General features: G+C 34.0%; 1 protein-coding gene across 5 annotated transcripts in view; it reads right to left on the bottom strand.

The window, feature by feature from the left end:
• PHF14 (PHD finger protein 14) overlaps positions 1 to 20479 on the bottom strand; it is a 152628-nt gene that overhangs the window by 75113 nt on the left and 57036 nt on the right. For all 5 annotated transcript variants that reach the window (XM_030445688.1, XM_030445687.1, XM_030445689.1 and 2 more), the window contains exons 15-16: positions 14525 to 14575; positions 14244 to 14365 (exon numbers count right to left, since the gene is read on the bottom strand). In XM_030445688.1, coding sequence (XP_030301548.1) covers positions 14244 to 14365; positions 14525 to 14575 — 173 coding nt within the window. The remainder of the gene's footprint in view (positions 1 to 14243; positions 14366 to 14524; positions 14576 to 20479) is intronic.

The following is a 20479-nucleotide window of genomic DNA, read 5'->3' as shown; positions in this document are numbered from 1 at the left end:
AAAACAAGCAGAGGTCTTTTCCAAAATTCAGTTTAATGAACAAAGACTTCAAGTCACTTCTCTTCTTAAAACCCTACATGGCTCTATGTTGGGGAAGGGAAAGGGGGGTGACCTGGGCAAGACAATATACTTCCTCAGTCTCAGATTAAGAATTGTGCCTGAAAACACCTCAATACAATAAATATTGAGAATTTTAAGTCTAAGTGATTAAGGTAGTAAGAAACAGAAAATGGGGTCTGGTATTGTCACTGCCCTGCATATTGTTACCACTGGCCTGCATATGTAACTTTCATCTGTACCAATGCCAGTTAAAAACCTTCAGAGGTTTTAGCTTTGGTAAGTTTCACTCACGGACTTCTTGTTTGATTTCATCATTTCTCCTTTCACTGCACGCAAGTCAGCACCTCATCCTATGGTCACTGTACAGAATATGTATCATTCATGATTCTTGATGAAATAGAGTGGTATGTTCACTATTTCAGACACAAAATTAGTAGTATGAATTCAAAATAACAGAATGGAAGCTAACATTCTAGAAGAACCAAACTTTCATATGAAAATGTTTCTGGGGGAAAAAGAAAAAAATGTAGACAAGCTAACATTTAGCTCATTCAGGAATGACTTGTCTAATGAATTCCAGAATACTTTTTCTCTCTTGATGACAATAACAGACACTCAAAAAGCCTGAAATATGCTAAAGCACTATTTTTCCCAAAGCTCTGGTGCAAAGAGTGAAGGAATTCTTTGTCTATTTGAACAATGAAAATGTTGTATACAAGTTAAGAAATAGCAGAATGAGAAATAACACTCCAAAAAACATTCTCATTTCTGGGGCTGGCAGAGGACATTAAATACACTCATGCCACTGAAAAGGCAACTGTAGCAATATATAACTGGGACCACAATTTTTCTTCTCTTCAAGTTGCCCACTAAAAATATGCATTAAGGTCACTGTCAATTGAGAAAATTTGCTTCAGGTGAAAAGATTTACATTTTGAACCTTACCACTTTTCACTTATAAAACCCATCAGCTACAGATACATATTTCTACATATATTCATCAGTACTTCAAAAATTTATAATATGGATTAACCTAAACTGAAACTGTACTGCTTAATTTCAGAATTTTATCAATTTCATTAATACACCTCATACATGACAGTATAAAATTAAAATGCAAAAATTAAGGGAACATGGGAATTCACAAGGAACAGTGAAACTAGTTTTCAATGAAATATTAAGATATTTTCATAATTTGAATGAGACAATGAGATATTTAAGTAAAGGTAAGTATGTATACTATTAACTGATGCTTCAGTAGAAAAGTACTGAGTCTTCCAAAAATATATCCTTCTTGGTTTTCTATGACTTTCTATGGACCAGCTGAAAAAAAGGAAAAATATGTATGTACCAAGTATTTTTTACTTAAACCTAGCTAAGCTGAACTTAGCCTCCCTTTTGTACCCCAAAAGAAGCAAGACACAAATATAAATATCCGGCAACCAATGGGCCAGCAAAGGCTAATGAATTTTTTTTTTTTTTTTTTTTTTTCTTTCAGAGAAGAATCTAGAGGAACTGACAGTAAACAGCAACATAAGGCAATGCCTAAAACTGTCTATCACTTATCCATGGTAGTTCTTCAGTATACTTCTCAGTGAAGAAGCCTTTTAAACTACAGCTACGACATGTTTTTTCCTGGACATAGATTTACTAAGCAAAATAAATCAAATACTTCCTCATCCTTAAGTAGTGTCTTTAATGACTCTCTATAATGACTACAGGAGGATACCTATTTCATAGCAAACCAAATTTTGCCTGTTGTACACAACAGAATTATTATTTTTTAAAAAAAATCGTTATACATTTATGTACAATAAATATGCTTTTTGCCTTCAGTTACCACTACGTGAAACATCTGGAGCATTGTGTCCAATTCTGGGCTTCCCAGTATGAAAAAAATAATGAAGTTACTGGAGTGAGTCCAGCAAAGGGACCATGAAGACAATTAAGGGATTGTATCTGTCATCCAAGTATGGAGTATCTGTCATCCAAGGAGAGGCTGAAAGGGCTGGGATTATTCAGTCTAGAGAAGGCTGGGATTATTCAGTCTAGAGAAGGCTCAGTGAGAATCTTCTCAGTGTATATAAATACCTGATAGTGGGAGAAAACAGAGTCAGACTTCTAGTGGTGCCCAGAGAAAGGACATGAGACACTAGGGAAAAACTGAAATAAAGGATTTTTTTGAAACATGAGACACATCTTTTCTTACTGTGAGGTGGGAGAGACAACAGAACAAGCTGCTCAGAGAGGTTGCAGACTCTATCCATGGAGATATTCAAAACCCAACTAGACACTGCCCTCCGTAACATGCTCTACATGGTCTTGTTTTGATAGGGAGCTGGGGTCTAGACTGGTTCTAGAGGTCTCTTCCAATCTCAGTGATTCTGTGACTCTATTTTTAATAAAAGCAGAAATGCTTCAGACAAGCCCTTCAGAATAAAAGAAGATTACAGTCCTGCAGTTTACATACTGTTCTTTAAACAAGTGAAAAACTAAGATTACCACTGGAGTTCTAAAAGCCTGCTGGTTTTCTTATTTCTTTTTCATAGCAAGTGTTATTAAAAGAGCTGTCAATAGCTACCAGTAGATGACAGGCTATTTTTATGTAAATTCAAACATTTTTTACAATGTCTTCCTGTAAAATTACACTTTTTTTTTCATCTAGTCTGCATTTTAAGATATAAAACAGCTGTTTTCCACTTTTTACATACAATCACCTGCACGGTCTCTCCAAAATGTAAAAAACCTTCAATTAAATATTACTGGATTAACATCACACAACTGGACTCCTAAAACCCATACTTCTTGATTCTTCTCATGCAAACCTAAAATCTTAACAGATCTTTCAAAAAGGGACAGTTAAGGTATTTTTTCCTCAAGTGGTGTTTTTTTTTGTTGTTTTTTTCTTGTTTTGGTGGGGGGTTTTTTTGTGTGTTTGTTTTTGTTTCTTGCTTGTTTTTTTAACATCTCTCCACAGGCTCATGCAGTTACAAATAGTCTTCATCAAGCCAGAAAAGCTGCTCCTGTCTGCACCTCATCCATCTCTTTTACATTTTATTTCCCTGGATTGCTGAGCAGAGGTGGGAATACTTAAATAAGCATTCCATATCCCAAGGTCCAAAGAAACTTCTATTTCCAGGCCTAGGAAAGCTTAATACAGGCATAAGTATAGAACAGAAGATTTAACTGCTCCTCTATTTCCCTAGGTTGCAACATCAGCACCAAGTGTAATTTGTCTGACTTTTAGTAACAAGAACATTTTAGAAAGCTCTTCAAATTTATGAGATTTTTAAACCTAAGGATAAACTTTGGCTGCATTTTATACTGAAATATGCACTTTTATTTATACAATATTTTCTTACCAAATAATAATCAAGTTTCTGCTAGGCAATTTTGGTACTGCTATTGCTACCTTTTTACTGTTTTATTGCTGTATTAAATTGTCAGCAAACAGCCAAAGGCTGCCAAAAGAATTTCATCACATCTAATTCATTTTTCATAGTCTTTTATAAGAAAGAGCTTTGAAATTCTTGTTTACATACAATGGTCAAATAAATTTGGCAACAAATTATATTACTTAGATTACTACAATTAGGATTTCTACAATTATTTTAGCCTTTATTAGAAAATTATTTTTTTTAATTTTACAAAGTTAGCTATCAGTTTGCTTCCATCTACTCAAGCTAACATTTCAAGTTTCAAGCACTGGTACTGTATTCACCTCTGGTTCTCAGTGCCATCACAGATTCTACTCAAGACCTCAAACAACTTATTCAAAACTGTTTTATAACACAGGGGATACTGAATTTTTTCATGAAGTCCTAAAGTATTATCAGATGCCACACAGTTATTTGTGTCTTAGAAACATGAAGAACAGTTCCTAGGGAGAGCAAGGGGTTAGTTGTCTACGTTCACCTTGAGCTACAAATATTTAAATTACATACGTGAATTTGATTTAAAATTTCAATTGAACAAACTGAGGTTCTCAGCCCAGAACTCAGGATTATTTTGAATTTGTCAAAGCTGACAAGCCTTCTTGGACAACCAACAAATAATGTGACAGAAAACATACTCTCATATGCATATTTTCTCTCAAGTAAATTATTGTACAACAGAAACTATGTTTATTTCCAGTGACTCCGAACTAAAATATTTTATTCATGTTCAGATTCCTCTTAAGGAAAGAGAATGACTTACAATGACAGCAACCATCATCCAACACATTAAAACTGCATGGAAGAAGGATAAAATAAATAAGGTGCCAAGAAAACTTCATACATCCTTAAGAAAACAAAAGCAAAAGCTGTGTTTTGCAAAGATAAAGTTGTATACTGTGCTAGGAACAAGGAAGGCCTTTCATCAGTTCTGAAACAGGAAATCGAAAGCTGCCAAAGGATGCATGAACCACACTTCAGACAAGTGATTTTTCAGTCCAAGCATTCTTAACATGTATTACTTCAGATGCAGACAAGCTCCTGTACAACATCAATGGGCAGAAGCTTTCTGTTTTCTCACTCTGTAAAAATCTATCCCTTTCCAAGTGACAAGTGCTGACCTTTCAGTGTACTATGCCTGCTCCCTTCTACAAGCATTTCTAGTAATACACATAAAAAATGACAAGCAGAAATAAGTGTATTGTGTGTGCTGTGCTGTATAGCTGATGTGTAAGGTCTCTGTGATTGCTAATTAGAAAGGATGCTTTACTGAATTATCATACTTGGTATGCAATTACTGCAAAGCAGCAACATAAATTAACCTTGCAGAAAAAGTTGTTCAATATTGATGCTGGAGATACGTACATTTCCCTTCCCCCACAGCCAGTGAAACTCAATGTCAAACATTGTAGGTGTAGAATAGCTTTGGTTTTTCCTTTAAAAGAGCACAGAGATTTCTGTATTAGAATTCAAATGCTTCACCACCCTTCCTCTACTCTCCTAACCTAACTTTTGTTTCTTTTTAATAAGAAAACGGAAAGTCAGCAAAACAAAATGTCATCATTAAATCATTTCACAGCATTTTGTGTCAGAAATGTAATGGAAAATGTGCACATCACGGGAAAGGTTACTGTTCTTCCAGAACATCTTTCCACTTGGTTCAGAGCTCATCCCTCTACATAACTGTGCAGGCACTACTGCTGGGTGTTCTCCCTGGGCTTAATTTGGCAGTTGAAGGATTGTGGCATTTTCAGGAAACCACAGTGCAGTGATTTCAGTGGTTATCCAGCTGAAAGTAATGCTATGATTTAGAATAATTACTCTGTTTATGTGCAATGGTAAAAGTCAGTTACTACACCATATCCCAATGTCAGCTTATACTTTACTGAATATTTCCCTAATAAGGCTTCACATCAGATCTCAAAGTCAGAATCAGAGGGATTTATTGCTCCTGTTGCTCAACACTAAGTACATATACAATACAATAGTATTGCTATAATTAGTTTAAATGACAATTTGGGGAGTGGAAGAGAAGGGGGAAGTGGGGAGGGAAGAGAAGCAAATCACTTCAGCCACTTAATCACAGAACTGCAAATGAATTTACACTTGACCTTTCCACTGTTACAACCAGTGATACGAAAAAGGAAACAGACCCACACTGGTCTCAGCTAAAAGCTTTTACTTATTGTTAAAGAAAACATGAGGTGTATTTTTTCTTGCATATCCTTTCCACAGCAGTTCTTCTCAAAGTAAATGAAGTTACTAGGACATTCTCTAGATGAAATCAGAGATAGGCTTAAAAATTTAGCTGTAACCATACTGAGGACACCATCGCAAAATTCTTAAATTGCCTGTTTCTCATCTCCACAAAACAGCAAATTTGTTCAAACATACAAGATTTAAATAGAAAAAAAAAGACCCTTTAGGGCAAATAGCAAGTATTTAAAAATTTATTCAAGGGTAAATGTTTGGAAAAAAAAAAAAAAGAAGTTATAAGACTGTCATAAGGTAATGAAGTGCTACCTGAAACACACAAGTGATACTGAATTCCTGCCTTAACACAGAACCTTGTCTTTGGCATTTTAAATAGCTTAAAGCAGATCAGATAAAAAAATTACTGAGTTGAGAATGTGAAAGAATGACACATTGTAATAATAACAATCTCAACTGTTTTACAGAAGAAGAATATTTAGTTAATTGTAAGGCAAAGCAAAATCTGAGTCTAGCCCTGGATATAGTACAGATGATAAATCTTTAAAAACAGAAAATAAAATAAAAAGCAAACAATATTTTTTTAAATTTCCTTTAGTCTAGATAACTCAATCTGTAGTTTCAATGGCCAAACCAATAGGGAAGTAAATAGTAAATGAAGTACAAGTGTCAAAGAGACAAAATGGAAAATCTGAAGTATAAAAACAACAAATAAAACCTGCAAAACCTGTGTAACACACTCTCACATTACTCCAAGATTAAGTTCTCCTCCTAATATCCAAACCTCACACACATTAACTAACCACAGGTCAAAGACTTGTGAAGGCATTGGGCAGCAGTACTAAGTGAGGAAAAAATATGAGTGCAACAGTAAGAATCATTATTTGTATATTGAAATTTCTTACTCAAATAGTCCACAATTTACATTATGATTCTGTGGACAGACATTTAATTCAGAAAACTGACTGCACAGATGCTCACTTGACACTAATTGTGACAAGTCAGAAGCCATGCTGTAACACAGCATTTAAATGGTTATTGTCTCCTGCTGTGATCTTCTACCATAGCATGTTATTTTAATACCTCAACATTAACATTCTCAGGTTAAAAATTTCCTAAGTATAAATTTCGGTACAATTGCTTCTGTAGCAATGACTCAGCTTAATGATGCAAAACAAATTAACTGGTAAAGAATTTGACACTTGTTTTCTGAGCATCCTACACTATGCAATGCTGTGATTTGATAACCTTGCTGCACTGAAAGTGACTGAAGCAGTTTGGCCAGATGATGGGGTATCTGACACATTCAAATGTCAAATAAATTGCATTCTTTGATGAAATTTTGATGCTTTAAAAAAAATAAAACCCTAAGAACACCCACAAAAAAAAATTAAAAAAAAAAATACTGCCCCCATCAAAATAGATAATTTTGCAGTCATAACCTATCACTAGTAACCAGAATAGGAAATAATGTCATATGTCATCATCCTCTCCTTTGCTGTCACAGGTAATGTGATTTCATATACCCTGCATCTTGTTTCATTAAATTTTAATCTCCTGAACAGGCACCTCACTCAATGACCACTTTATCTAAAGAACTAACTCATTACCTACAGCAAAGAGAGTAAGAACATCCTCGGCGTTATTTTTATTTATTTATTTTATAAATTATTCTGAAGCCTAGGATTTATAGAAGACAAAAAGGTGCAAAGGTCTCTAATGCAGGTATGCAGGAAAAAATATTTAAAAACTATAAAAAATTTATATAAATCCTGAAATACATAGCTGTTTTGGGAACAGATGACAACTTGAAATATAGTTTCAAGCTGTAATGTAGAAATCCATGACTGCAGCACAGACTTGACCAAGCAGCTGTAACTGAAGGGGAGAAAAGAATAATTTTACAAATTCAGTGATCAAAAAAAGGTAAAATACTACTTGTTAAGAGAAAACAAAGAAACTATGTAGAATTAATTGCTTGAAACTCTCATTTACAAGTCATTATACTTCTAAAATTTATGAAAATGGAGTACAAGCTTTTTAGATTAGTGGACTTTAAATATCAATACTAAGACCCTCAGACTATTAAAAAATTGAACCAGACTTGTACCTACAGAGTTCATAAATTTCAACTGTTCCCAAAGGTTCTAAGATTAAAGTCCAGTATACAAGAGTTTAGGAATCACTGGTCTACAACCACAAGAAGACCTAACACTGAACTTCAGGGAGGTTTGACTGATGAGTCACTAAACAGTCCCAGAAGTAACAAAGAAAAAAATCATTTGGGTAACAAAACCAGGAACATAAATAAACCTTGACAAATATCAAATATTATTAATTCTCCAACAGGGTTTTGGAGTTCTCATAACACTGAAGAGAGACAAACATGCATTTTTTTGTCTTCTAGTCTAGAAACATTACACACAATGATTTAACAGGAAATGCCACAAACCCAAGTAAATAAATAAATAAATAAAAACCACATGACAGAAATCCTACCTTTTTCCTGGAAAAAATAAAAATCCTTTGCTGTAGCTGCCCTTGATCAGAAAGCACTGGTAGGCAGAATAACCTCTCACACAGGTTTTCTTTTTTTTTCAAATGAAGGCTCAGCCCTAAACTTCACACAAAATAACATCAAACGTTCCTGTGCTTATTTCCTAACTTGGTTTTCTCAATTTTGATAATGCAGAATTGAACAGAAAAATGTCTTTTAATATCAGCAATATCTTCAAAATTTCAAGTTTGGGTCATTCCTACACAGACTACCTGTAAAATAGCTCCTTCAAGAGCTACACTATCAAGAATCAAAACCAGAAATGGAACACAAACTCAGTATCCAACAACCTGAGCTTCCATTCTTTATATGGCTTAAATTGCCATAAGAGTTAACCAGCAAAAAACTAGAGGGCGGGGTGTGGAAATCTGGGCTTCAATTTGGGTTCTGCTCTCTCATGACAGGAAAATAACAGACAAATGTAACTAAGAAATCCTTTGAAGAATTACCTAGCTACCAGGTAAATAGACTGGCTCCTAATTAGCAGAAAATTCAAGAGTCTGCCATGGACTTTTTGTCGTACAACTTTAAATGTTCCAGGAACATGCATTTAGGTAGCTGGGTAGCCCAAGTGTGAACATGCTGAGCACTCTGCTACTGGAGAAGCCCTGAGTGACATCAGTGTGAGCCTTACCCCCAGACCTCTGAAAAATATATGGTACTTTACAGTAAAGTGCAATGCAGCATAGGTAATTCAGTTTTAATAAAGTTATCTGTGAACAGAAACGTTCATTTGTCATTATTTGTAGCATCCTGCTCTCTAGCATGAAAAGAAACTCCTTTCAGAAGGCAACAGAATGTGGTAAATGACAGAAAAAAATCATCTAGGAGTTAACTTAATTTCTTAAGTTAATACTCAGAATGAATGTCTGTAAATTATACAGCAGAAATAAACTACAGAACTGAATGTTAAGTTTCTTTTCATTTGAGTAGTTCATTCCAATAAAATAACACATTTGTCATCCTCTGTAAAACACCGGATTGTTGCAAGTCATGGCTGAATGAGCTAACATCTTCCTTGTGAGTAGTCTTAAACTAAAACTGCTTTAAATCATAGCCTTTCAATTACTATGATGGGTTTTTAATTTTGTTGCAGCGCATCTAGTATAATTAATAAATAATGTGCTTGTTTTGGATTAAACGTCAGCACATGCAGAGCTTCAAAACCAGCAGCTAACAGCAACAAAGTCTTTAACTTGAAGGTGTTCATGCTCCTCTGCATGGAAATGTAAGAAATAAAAATGCAAACATGAACCTACACAAGACAAATGCAATTAATGAAATATGGTAATATATTACAAAAAATTTCCAGAGGATTCAGAAAAGACTGTCTAGAACACACTTTCTGGGTGTACTAAAGTAGACCAGTTGCTACAGTAAACAATTCAGTTCTTTATACAGTACGAATTACTTTCCTGAATTTGATAAATTCCTTTGTGGCTCCAGAATTACAGATATTGAATCTGTTTTAAAGATTTTTTTTTTTTGGTTCTAGTATGATTTGATGACTCAAGGTTATGCCAAACATTACAGCTGATTTTACTCAAGAGTTTTTTCACTTTAGTAAGTAAGTAAGACACTGCATATGTGGTGTTCTTTCTCCCTTCCTACTCCTCACCTTTTCCTTTCAGGCCTGCCTTGATACAGTGACTGCACATGCAGAATATTACACTTGCCTGAAACACAAGACTTAGTATAATGGGAAAAATAAATATTTTCACATTTACCTTATTCCTGAGTAAACATCCGCATTAAAAATAAATGCTACATATTACGTGCTTAGTGATTTGCTTCGCAGCTTTATGTGTTTTGAATACAACCAGCATTCAGATCTACGTTTTCAAAAAATTTTATTCTATGTTCATTCAAATACATGACCTTAGTCTATTTTACATCCTCTGTAACACTGAAGTAATATTTTTGCCTCAGCTGCTGCACATCAAACAAAATGGAAACTCCTAACATAACTTACAGTAAAGTATAAAAATTCAATACCCAACACTATAAAAAAATATGTATTGCTATATGTTTAGTCTAAATTTTGCAATGAGGAAATCTAATGCTTTTCCATAGGCTTCTTTAACCTGGTCAAATATAAACATAAAAATCCCCAAACATAAACTAATTTTACCTCTGCTTTTCTCAAGTCTAGTATGGAGATAACAATTTTATCTAATGCACTGTATTTCTAAATACTACTTAAGCATGTCTTTAAAGCCAAGAACTGAAGCTACAGTTTGTTTTGTTTTTTTTTTTAGCTTTGTTTGGTTTTGTCTGCTTTTTAATAGCACCAGTTAAGAATTTTATTACTTCTTGAGATGGGGCCACCTATTTAGAAGTGAAGTAATTTGTAAGTCTTCCTCTGGAAGATTTCAAACTAGATTATCTCATTGATTCTTCTATAAAAAACATATTTTAAAATAAAATAGAGAGTTCACCTTATTTTTTTGTGTGGGTACAAACACTTACTTTGGAGCAAGATGAAAGGCAAGCTTTGTCTATTGCATATTGTGCCACATGAAATCTAGTTCCTTATCTATGCTTTAACTAAATGTGGATACATTCTAAAGAAGGAAGCTATTAGGGAGTTATGTTTTAAAGTTTCGCACTAGTGAGTTTCAGTCTCACACACATTAAAAAAAAGATACTTATAAACCAAGCAATTCCTTTTCAAGATCTATCATTCTAAGACTGTGATAAAGCACTCAGGAAAACTTCTAAATGTCTAAACTAGACACAACTTTTAAAGATTCACAAAAGAGAACAAAACCAAAAAGAGCATCACTACATAAATATTTTATAAACAAAGCAGGAGAGATCAACTCTAAAAACAAATAAATCCTTTAAAATGATTTTCAGTGTATCGTAGAAAATTTAACTTTTATATCAAGACTTAGAAACTTGTATTTCAAATTGAGTCTTCATTTTCAAGTAAGCATTTTCAATATTTTACTACTCCTTAAGACTGAGGATAAAATATGGTAAGAGGCACCCTCTGGTTTCACAATACTTCAACTTTTAGCGAAGATTTTAAGTCCTTCCACTGAATTCTTATCTCTTATCTTAACCTAAACTTTTGGTTCTAGTGCATACTGCTGTAGTGAAATTCTCTTTATATATAATTTGACATCAATGATTAAAAAAGCACTGCCTTAGCATGTCTATACATATGGAAACTATTAACACATATAAAAGTAGGGAACATGTCAATATGTTTTAGAGAAAAGCCAGTAATTAAAGATACCCTAATTTTAATCCCTTTTTTGATACAAAACTATAAGCACTAAGGCAAACCTCAGCCAATTCCCAAACCACTGTTATTTATCAGAATGAAATGTATGCTTCAAGGAAGAATTTTAAATCCTTTCAGGGGAAATTATTTGAAGATTCTAAACCATATGAACAACAGGTTAAGCAAAGACACTTCACATATAACAAATAATCCCTCAGCAATCCTGTGCTACACACCAGTACCTAAAATGGAGATTAAAAAAAAAATCTCCACTAGTCAAGCAGTTCATCTTCCTCTAATCCTTACTCAGCAACCTCAACGTGAGAGACCCACATAAATTTTAGAAAAAACCTATGTTTTTTAAAAGTAGACTGTTCAAAACTAGTCCTGTTTGAGGAAAGACACAGCAGGAAGAGCTAGAAGCCCTAGGAAAATTAGTCTTTCTGTCTACAGCTTCAGCAGATGCCTATTTCCATTCAGTGATCGGATTTCAGATTGTTTAACATACCCACAAACCTCCCTCTTAGTTGCAGATGGGTGGGAAAGGGTGAAAATAAAATCCAGTCAACACAAAACATTTGTTGAGTAAAGAGCAAAGATGATGTGATAGTTTTTGCTTTTGTAATAGTGCCAAACAACATGGATATTGAAAAAATATTTTTTTCTCCTCCAAAACATCTGCTGCTTACTAATTTGCATTTAAAATCACATTCCATTTCTCCTGCCACAAGAGCATTGCACAGTGGTGCAGGCAGGAGAAAGAAGTACTGCAAGCATAAGGTCACTTCTCTTGGTGACAATGTAAGAGAAAAAAAATATTCTGAAAGCTTTCTCTGACATAGCAACACACAGAGGATTACATCTCTACGTAGCTCTGGCTGCATAGCAGAAAGCCTACATCATTACAGTCCCTTCGTTTACTCTCATAAAAAAAATAATAAATCTTTAAGAACCAAAAATATAATACTAAAATATTCCAATTTACTAAATGCTATACCATCATTTAGTTTAGGTTTTGTTTTTTTAAAGGCTCCACAGTAGTGGTAAACTGACTTGGATAAAGTTGCAGCTATTTATAGGAATTTTCTGAAGAAAAAAGTAAATTCATAATATGTTTTAAACACTAATATGGAAACTAAGGCATAAGATTTAAGTTAAGACTTATTCCCGACGATTATGAAGAATTAGAACATAAGAACCTGCTTTCCTCCTCTTCTGCAGGACTGCTATTCTGTTTCCAAGCCTAATTATGAAGATGGTTTATGAGATAATTTCTTGGGTTTTCATACAGTATGCTTATTTTTGGACCATCTAAATTACTTCTAAAATCTTTTCACCTACAAGACATACCACTTATTTTCTACCACAGTCTCTAACTGCAACTCCAACATTCAGCTCTTCAAGGCATTTTCTCACCTTACCCCTTACGTCTTCACATGTGGCATTTTAACACTTCTAGAAAAAAGCTGAAGAAAACTAATTCACTGCCTTTTTCACAGTAAAGCTTGTTCCCAGGACTTCTTCTCATCTGATGCCCCTGCATCAGCAATCACTGCAACATCCCACCTCTGTTTCACTGCCTGGTACTGAGCAGGATCTAGGAGTGCCTACCACTAGTAGTAGTTTGTCTACATATGAGGGTCACACAGTTACTGATGAGCAGGTACAGGCACCCTGTTTTCCAGTTTGGAAATAAAAAGACAACCTGGCACATAACCCTTGAAATTGTATCAACTTCTGCTGTAAATCATAAACTGGAATTGATACTAAAATCACCAGAGTACAAGACCTTTGTAGGTGGGACACACCCTTTCCCTAATCCCATGCACTGTTTGCATATGTTATAGATTCTGACTGTTCTTGTAATTCTAATTCCTTGAAATAAATTCAAATCAGTATTTTGGAATAATCTTTCCAGTTAAAAACAAAAATTATATCTGAGCTAAAGAGAAGATCCTGTCCAGAAAAACCCTCTTGAAGCATATGGGACCTAGCTACAACATTATTTTTTATCTGAACTTATGATGAGATCATTCTAATGAAAGCTCAGCAGATTCAATTAAAACCCACTTTCTGATGTAAACTCCATTATTCTTCTTTGAAGAACTCTGATCAGATTTTAGAGCCTCACAAAGAGGCCACAATGCCAGCTATCAAGTCAAAATCAGCTGTTGTTGTGGTCAACAGCAGCTATTCAGTGGCAACTATTCTACACTTTAATTAGATTTCTGTACCTATTAAAATACCACTCAACAGCTTATATTGTTTTCCCTTCTGTTTCAGAGAAGAAACATGATTATCAAACCCTTTCATGATCTGCATTTATAAATATTTTTAGAACCATAAATTCCTCATCATCCGCATTTTAGCTCATAAAATTGTTAATTATGCTAATTAAATTACTTTTAGGATGCTCCTTTAGCTTTAGTATCATTAAATTGCTGGTTTATTTATCTTTCTGACCTGCTCTAAACCACTGACAATTCACCCTGACATGAGAAAATACATTCTCTTGTTAGAAAAACAGATTATGTTGGTTATTTACCTCTTAATCCACAGTGTAAATAGGTTTGTCAGTTCAATAAGTGTATCAAGTAAAAATTTCTGATATAACCTCTCCTCTAAGTAAGTTTTTGTTGGTCTTTTTAAAAAGCACATTTTGTTATAATCGTTATGATAACGTGATGAAGATGGAACTTCTTCATAAAGTTCCTCATAATTCCTCATAAGGTCAAAGCATCAAACCTACCTGACAAGATTTTCATTGTCTCCAGTCCCTTTGCAGGTAGCACATTCAGTCCTTAGATCCTCTGACTTGGGCTTCTTTTGTAGAACAGACTGTCGCTGCCTTCTTTCTCTGGGAATCCGTTCCTGTTGTAGTAGAAGGCAAAAGAAAGGAATAGGGGAGAAAGGAAGGAAGGAAAGCAAATATTTTCAATTATAGCACGGAAAGTAATACTTCAGCCCCAGTTTAATTTTTTTAAGAAACTGTTAAAAAACAAAAAACCCCAAAAAACACTATATTCCAACCTCAGGTTTTTCTTCTTCAGGCACAAAGCTTCGTTTTCGTCCTCTAGTTCTCTAGAAGAAAATACATTTAAAATTCAGTATTAGGTAGCAAAACATTTCTACTATTTCTCTATTATTCATCAAAAAACTCCAAAATGTACCTAAAATATGAACTACAGAAGCACTGCAAGACATCACCATAACTGGTGTTAGAACAACTTCTTCGGAAGGCAGCTTCAGATTCTGAATATAAACCTACAGAGCTAGCAAAAAGTAAACATGAACATGCTTTTTCACCTGAGCATGTGAAGTATTACTCTAAAACAGACTGATGCCAGAATTACACCTCTCTTAGACTTTCCACAAACCTCTCAGTACTAAAATGCATAACTTGAAAATTTATATGACCAGTATACTATTATAGTATAGGCAAGAGTTACTTCTGTAGTACTAATAGAGAAAGCAAAACACCAGTCTATTTTGTACCTCTTTAGAGTAATTACCACTGAGATTCTCTTTCCCATTGCTCTAAAGGCACTTTCTAAAAAATTGTTAAACTGTATCAATTTAATATATATCACTATGTACTACATATTTATTAATACAGTCATAACTGAGGTATTCTTCCTCCCACAAGCCACACAAGAGATACATAAGTTTCCAGATCTGTAATAATCAATTTATTACAGGTAAATGAATTTATCAACATAGTATTAGGAATATATTAATATAACGGGCTACATGTCAATCACATGTTGCACAAACTAAAGTCAATGGAAATTAAAACTACATCAAAAAAAGTTCGATCAGACATCAGCACATTAACTGCCAATTTTAGTCCTTCCAATCTCTGAAAGCTTACAGCCTTGGCAATTTTAAGCCATGAAGTCCCTATTGAATGCTGTGTCTTGAAAAATGATCTATAACTTCAAAATACAGATAAGAATTAAATTAATTTTTACCCTAAGTGAAAAAGATGACAAGTTAAAACCAGAATTTGATTAAGTGATCAATCTTACCTTACCTTCAGCAAAATGGAGGTATTTTTAATTTATAAACAAATATTTATTAATAATTTAGACACCTTTGTCAGGAAAATGTTGATTTTCATCTGTCTGCTATCTAATGTGTGATGCATTAAACAAGGAATGTCACACACTAAATTATACTCACATTATATTTCATTAGATTCCTAAACCTTCAAACATATTTGAATCTGTTTGTCAACTACTAGAGAACCAACAGATCAACGCCTTTGACATACACATTCGTAGCATGTATTACATGCTTTTAAACTAACAGGATTTCACATTAACGTTTTTCCAACTTGATTTCCACACACAAACATACATGCAAAGCTCATTTCTGCCCAGAATCATTATACTATTACCAGTATTTGTAATAGAAAATAACACCAAATTCACAACTGAAAATTCAATATTCTGTGATTTTGAACGATAGTCTTCTGGCACTCAGGCATTTTTAATTTTACATGTTTTCCCAAAATTACTTTGCAGGTTCACAGAAAATAATCAGATAAACCTAGATTACCAGTATTTTTCATTGCCATTTACCTAAAACACCATACTTGCATTTTAAAACACTTTGAATTATTTCTGTCATTAGTGAGCTCAGAATCAGGACAACGGGGATTATAAACACCCAACACTAGGGCTGCATGTACTTGCCATAACAATTTCAAATTTAAGATTTCTTGCAAAAGCAAATCTTAAAGGAACAGTGTTATTATATATGTTCACTGGTAAATACTACGACTGAGATACACGTGTTCATATTCAGAAGTGTAGAAACAGGATTATTAATCCAGTATAAGATGCATAGAAAGACAATGATTTTTTTTAATAGAAGCACCTGTCAATATAATACTATAGAAAGACCTTCAATTTAGTGGAATATGCTCTAAAAAAAAAAAGTGGATATGCTCTAAAATATCTGCCACTTGGAATGGACAGCTCAGTCTTTATCACAACACAGCTATAGCTGAATTAGATGCAATTCATACATGGCAATTGCTACAAGATGACATTTTAGTACAGGAATGATAGTTTTTAAAAAATGTACTGAACAATGGAATGTGGTTCAAAATATGCAACTATATAATTTTTCTATATATAGGAGTAAAATCTTTCTGTAAAAAAATAATCCAAATGTTGACATTTAATGACACCTGATTGGCAAGTCTTTGGTTGTGCTTCATCCGAAATTCTATACTTGTACAATTCTGAAATTCATGCAGAAGTGCTCTGAAGTAAGAGATGAAGGTGCCACTGTGCTCAGACACCTTTCTGCTATTAACAGGAAGATTCCAGCCACTGAGCTTTACATCCAGCATCAAAGCAATAACCATGCAGGCACTTACATTCTCATTATTACACAGGCAACTTAAGATTTCTGTTGGCAAATAATGTATGTCTATAGCTATGAGCTGATCCTATATAACCTCAACTACCCCAGAAAATCAATCTCATGCCATGTTTGTAATCATAAAAAACCAACATCAGCCTGGAGTATCATTTTAAATACTTTCACAATTAGGGCCCTTTAATAATTCAATAATAAGCAATAATTCAATTCAATTCAATAAGCAAATAAATAGAACATCTCTTCCTCTACTACATTCAAACCATGCATCTCGCCATATCCCCAAATTCTTCCTATGTTCCTTAACTTTTGTGAGGACACATTAGTGCAGGTTCCAAACTACACCTTTACACTTGACAACAAGAGACCTAATGCAAAGGGTAACAAGTTCACAACTGAAACCTCTTCCATTCTCAGCACTCATCTTTCCCATCCAGTTGCTCTAAAAAATACTCAGCTCAGTAAACTGGGGGATACGTACCTCTTTATCAGGTCTTGAAATAATGGGTCAACAGGTTACTAGAGGCAATGCTACCAAAATGGTAGGCAGAGGTGTAACTGATTCACATTAGAAAATAGATTTTTTTTTAAATAAAGAAACACTCGAAAAATCTAGCAGGTGTGTCACAAAGAACATACATTGCATTAAAGAGAAATAAAAGAGAAAATTAAAGTGTCTTATTTCATTACCGGTACATCCCACAATAATATCAAGAAAGATCAATAAAACAAAATTAAGCAGACCGAGACAGATCAATGAATTAAAACTAAAATTAAGTATTTTAAAACAAGACCAAAAAAACCTCCAAACTATGAAATAGTTAAAAATATTAAAAAATTAAAAGATTAAATTCTCCCTTTGAATTATTTTCAGTGTAACATTTTGAGGTAAAAAAAAAACCAGCCTCTATACATCAATGAACCAAATTCTAATGAAACTCTTTAAAATCCTGTAAAATGATGTTGATGTTCCTCAGGTAAAGAGACTGAGCCATTTGATTCAATGAAATCATTGAGATGAAAGCAAGTCATCTTTTCCAAGAATATCTTACTAAGGGTTAGCCTTCACAGAAATCTTAATGCCCTTCTTCAGAAATGAGTAATGTCCTGGGTAAATGAAACCCAAAGATTAACAGCATCCCTTTTGATTTTTTACTTCAAAGCTTATAATCTGTGGCAGCTGGAGAAACATCCCTCAGCATTAAAGCTTACACGGCTCCTCTGAGTTATTTTGTTAACTTTGACTCTGCATTGAAAATTTGGGAAAAAAAACCCAAAAACCTTGCCTCTTGCCTCTCCAACATTTAAAAAATTTACACAAAACATCAAAAGACAATCTACAGAGGAAAAGTGTTGGACATGACATGCAAACAGCTATCAAAACTGAAAAGGAGAAGAAATAGACTTTTATGGGGTTTTTTTCCATCTCTATTTTTCTAGAAAGAGAATTTTTTTGCACCCTTGGGCAATTTCAAGTGTAATGATCTATACTGACAATTATTAAAATATCCCATGAAATACACAGTATTTTATAATATATATAACATCTAAAGTAAACAACAAAGAAAAGTTAAGAAGGAACGTTGGAGAATGCCTTCAAAATAAGAAAAAAGGAAGGAATTAGAACTAGCCAAGTTCTAATTTCCATACATTTCCACAGGCAAGGAAAAGATAAATAAAAAATGGATTTCTTTCAGCCATCATGTTTTGTGTCACAAAAGTATCCATCCATCTACTGTGATGATGTGGAAACCTGCATATCAGCTTAGGGAACTAAAAGAATCAAGACATAAATGTCAGAAAATTAGAAAACTGACATAAGAAATTAATAATGAATGATGAAGCAATGAATGCCACAAAATTTGAATCAAATCCATCAACGATTTAGGGTGATGTTTTTAGAAGATATATGAACAAGGAATCTGTAGAGGTGTGCAGATATTCCAGACTATGGAAGGACTCAAGACACTTAAAAAACCCCCAAAACCTCACAGTTTATTAAAAAAAAAAAACAAACAAAAAAACCTATGGAATGAAAAATGTTGAGGGAAAAATGTGATCAACAACAGGATCAAATTGTCAACCCCAAAGTGGGAGAAGAAGAAGAAAGACTGAATGGGAGTCTCCATTTTGGACTTGGAAAAGAAGGTTGGTCGTAAGCAGATCAGTAACAACTGGACAACAATATAAAACACATATAAAATGAAAAAGATAATGCATTGATTGCAATATTTTGAATATTCAAAGAAAAATAAACTCAATATATGAGACAAATGAAAGACATCTGTAAGGCACAAACAGGAGTCCGTTCCCAATAATCACAATTACATGCTTTTAGTTAAATATTGACCACAGAAGATCCTGTCACCTACTTTATTTCTTCTCCTGTGCAAGAAGATAGACAGAAGTTATTGATATTACAAAGAAATAGAAAATAATAATACTACTGAAAGCATCTGTGGTCAGTGGCAATGGTTCAAGCCCACTCCATATAAAGTGAACTAGCATGGTTCTGGATTGGATTTGATCTGTTCAGTCACTTCTTCAGAAAACCTATGCTGATTTCTGCATGGCAATTTCAAGAAGTTGTTTGAGAAAGAAACTCTAAACCCAAGAGGGGTTAACAGAACTTAACAGAACTTAAGACATTGCCAGCCATTTGAAAAAGCCATAATAAGTCTGCTATTTCAAACATCACAATAGAACACATTGCTCCCAGCTTCTCATATGCTTAGTGTTACCTGGTTAGAATTTCTTTCAATTTGCTGCCTTTGTGTGTGTGTGTGCAAACAAGAGGCCCTGCTTATGCTGTTGTACCTGTGTAAATTCAGGGGTATCACTACGTTAGTGTGTACTGCTGCTAACAGACAGGGAAGATAATGATGCTGGTGCTTTGATACCTCCTGTATGCCATGGAAACAATGCTGTCATAGACCTAAGGCTCTTTTTTGCACTGACTTTCTAGTGCTATTAATGAAGAAGGCATCATGAACAAACTGTTACTCTTCCTTGTAAGGGTGAGCCCAGGAAATTCAGTCAGCACTCCGAGCGCTCCTGGAGTTGGAGGTACATAGTATCTTTAAGGTATGCCTTGTCACTTGAGAGTTTCATAAAAATAACTTAAAACTATTCATAGACTTAACATTGAAGAAATTATTAAATTACCAGAGACACACCTGACTTAGAACTAATGGCACTTAAGAAAATTTCTTTATTGTGTAAAAAGTCTGTAGATGCTATTTTGTGTTGTAATTCAGAGAGGGCCAAATACGAGTAACTTAAGATGCTTGGATTCTTATCGATCTGTAGATCTCATATTTCTTCTCTGAAATAGGACATATTGATTTTTTATTTCCCTACTGACCTGTGGCTACAGTAACTGCCCTAGAAAGACACATAGCTATATGAAACACAGTGAAGAGGACCAGTATAAGATGAGGACCATGTTTTAATTCTGTTTCCTACCTACTTTCTTCAGGCATTTTCATTTTTATGGTATAGGTGACACCTTATAGTTGGCACATTAATATTAATTATATAATTCCATAGTGTTACATTTTATCAAACTATGGTTCACTGACACATATCACACAT

Source organism: Calypte anna, chromosome 2 (genome assembly GCF_003957555.1).
Source record: "Calypte anna isolate BGI_N300 chromosome 2, bCalAnn1_v1.p, whole genome shotgun sequence".
In the NCBI taxonomy this organism is placed as follows: Eukaryota; Metazoa; Chordata; class Aves; order Apodiformes; family Trochilidae; genus Calypte; species Calypte anna.
This window is presented reverse-complemented; position numbering and strand designations above follow the sequence as displayed.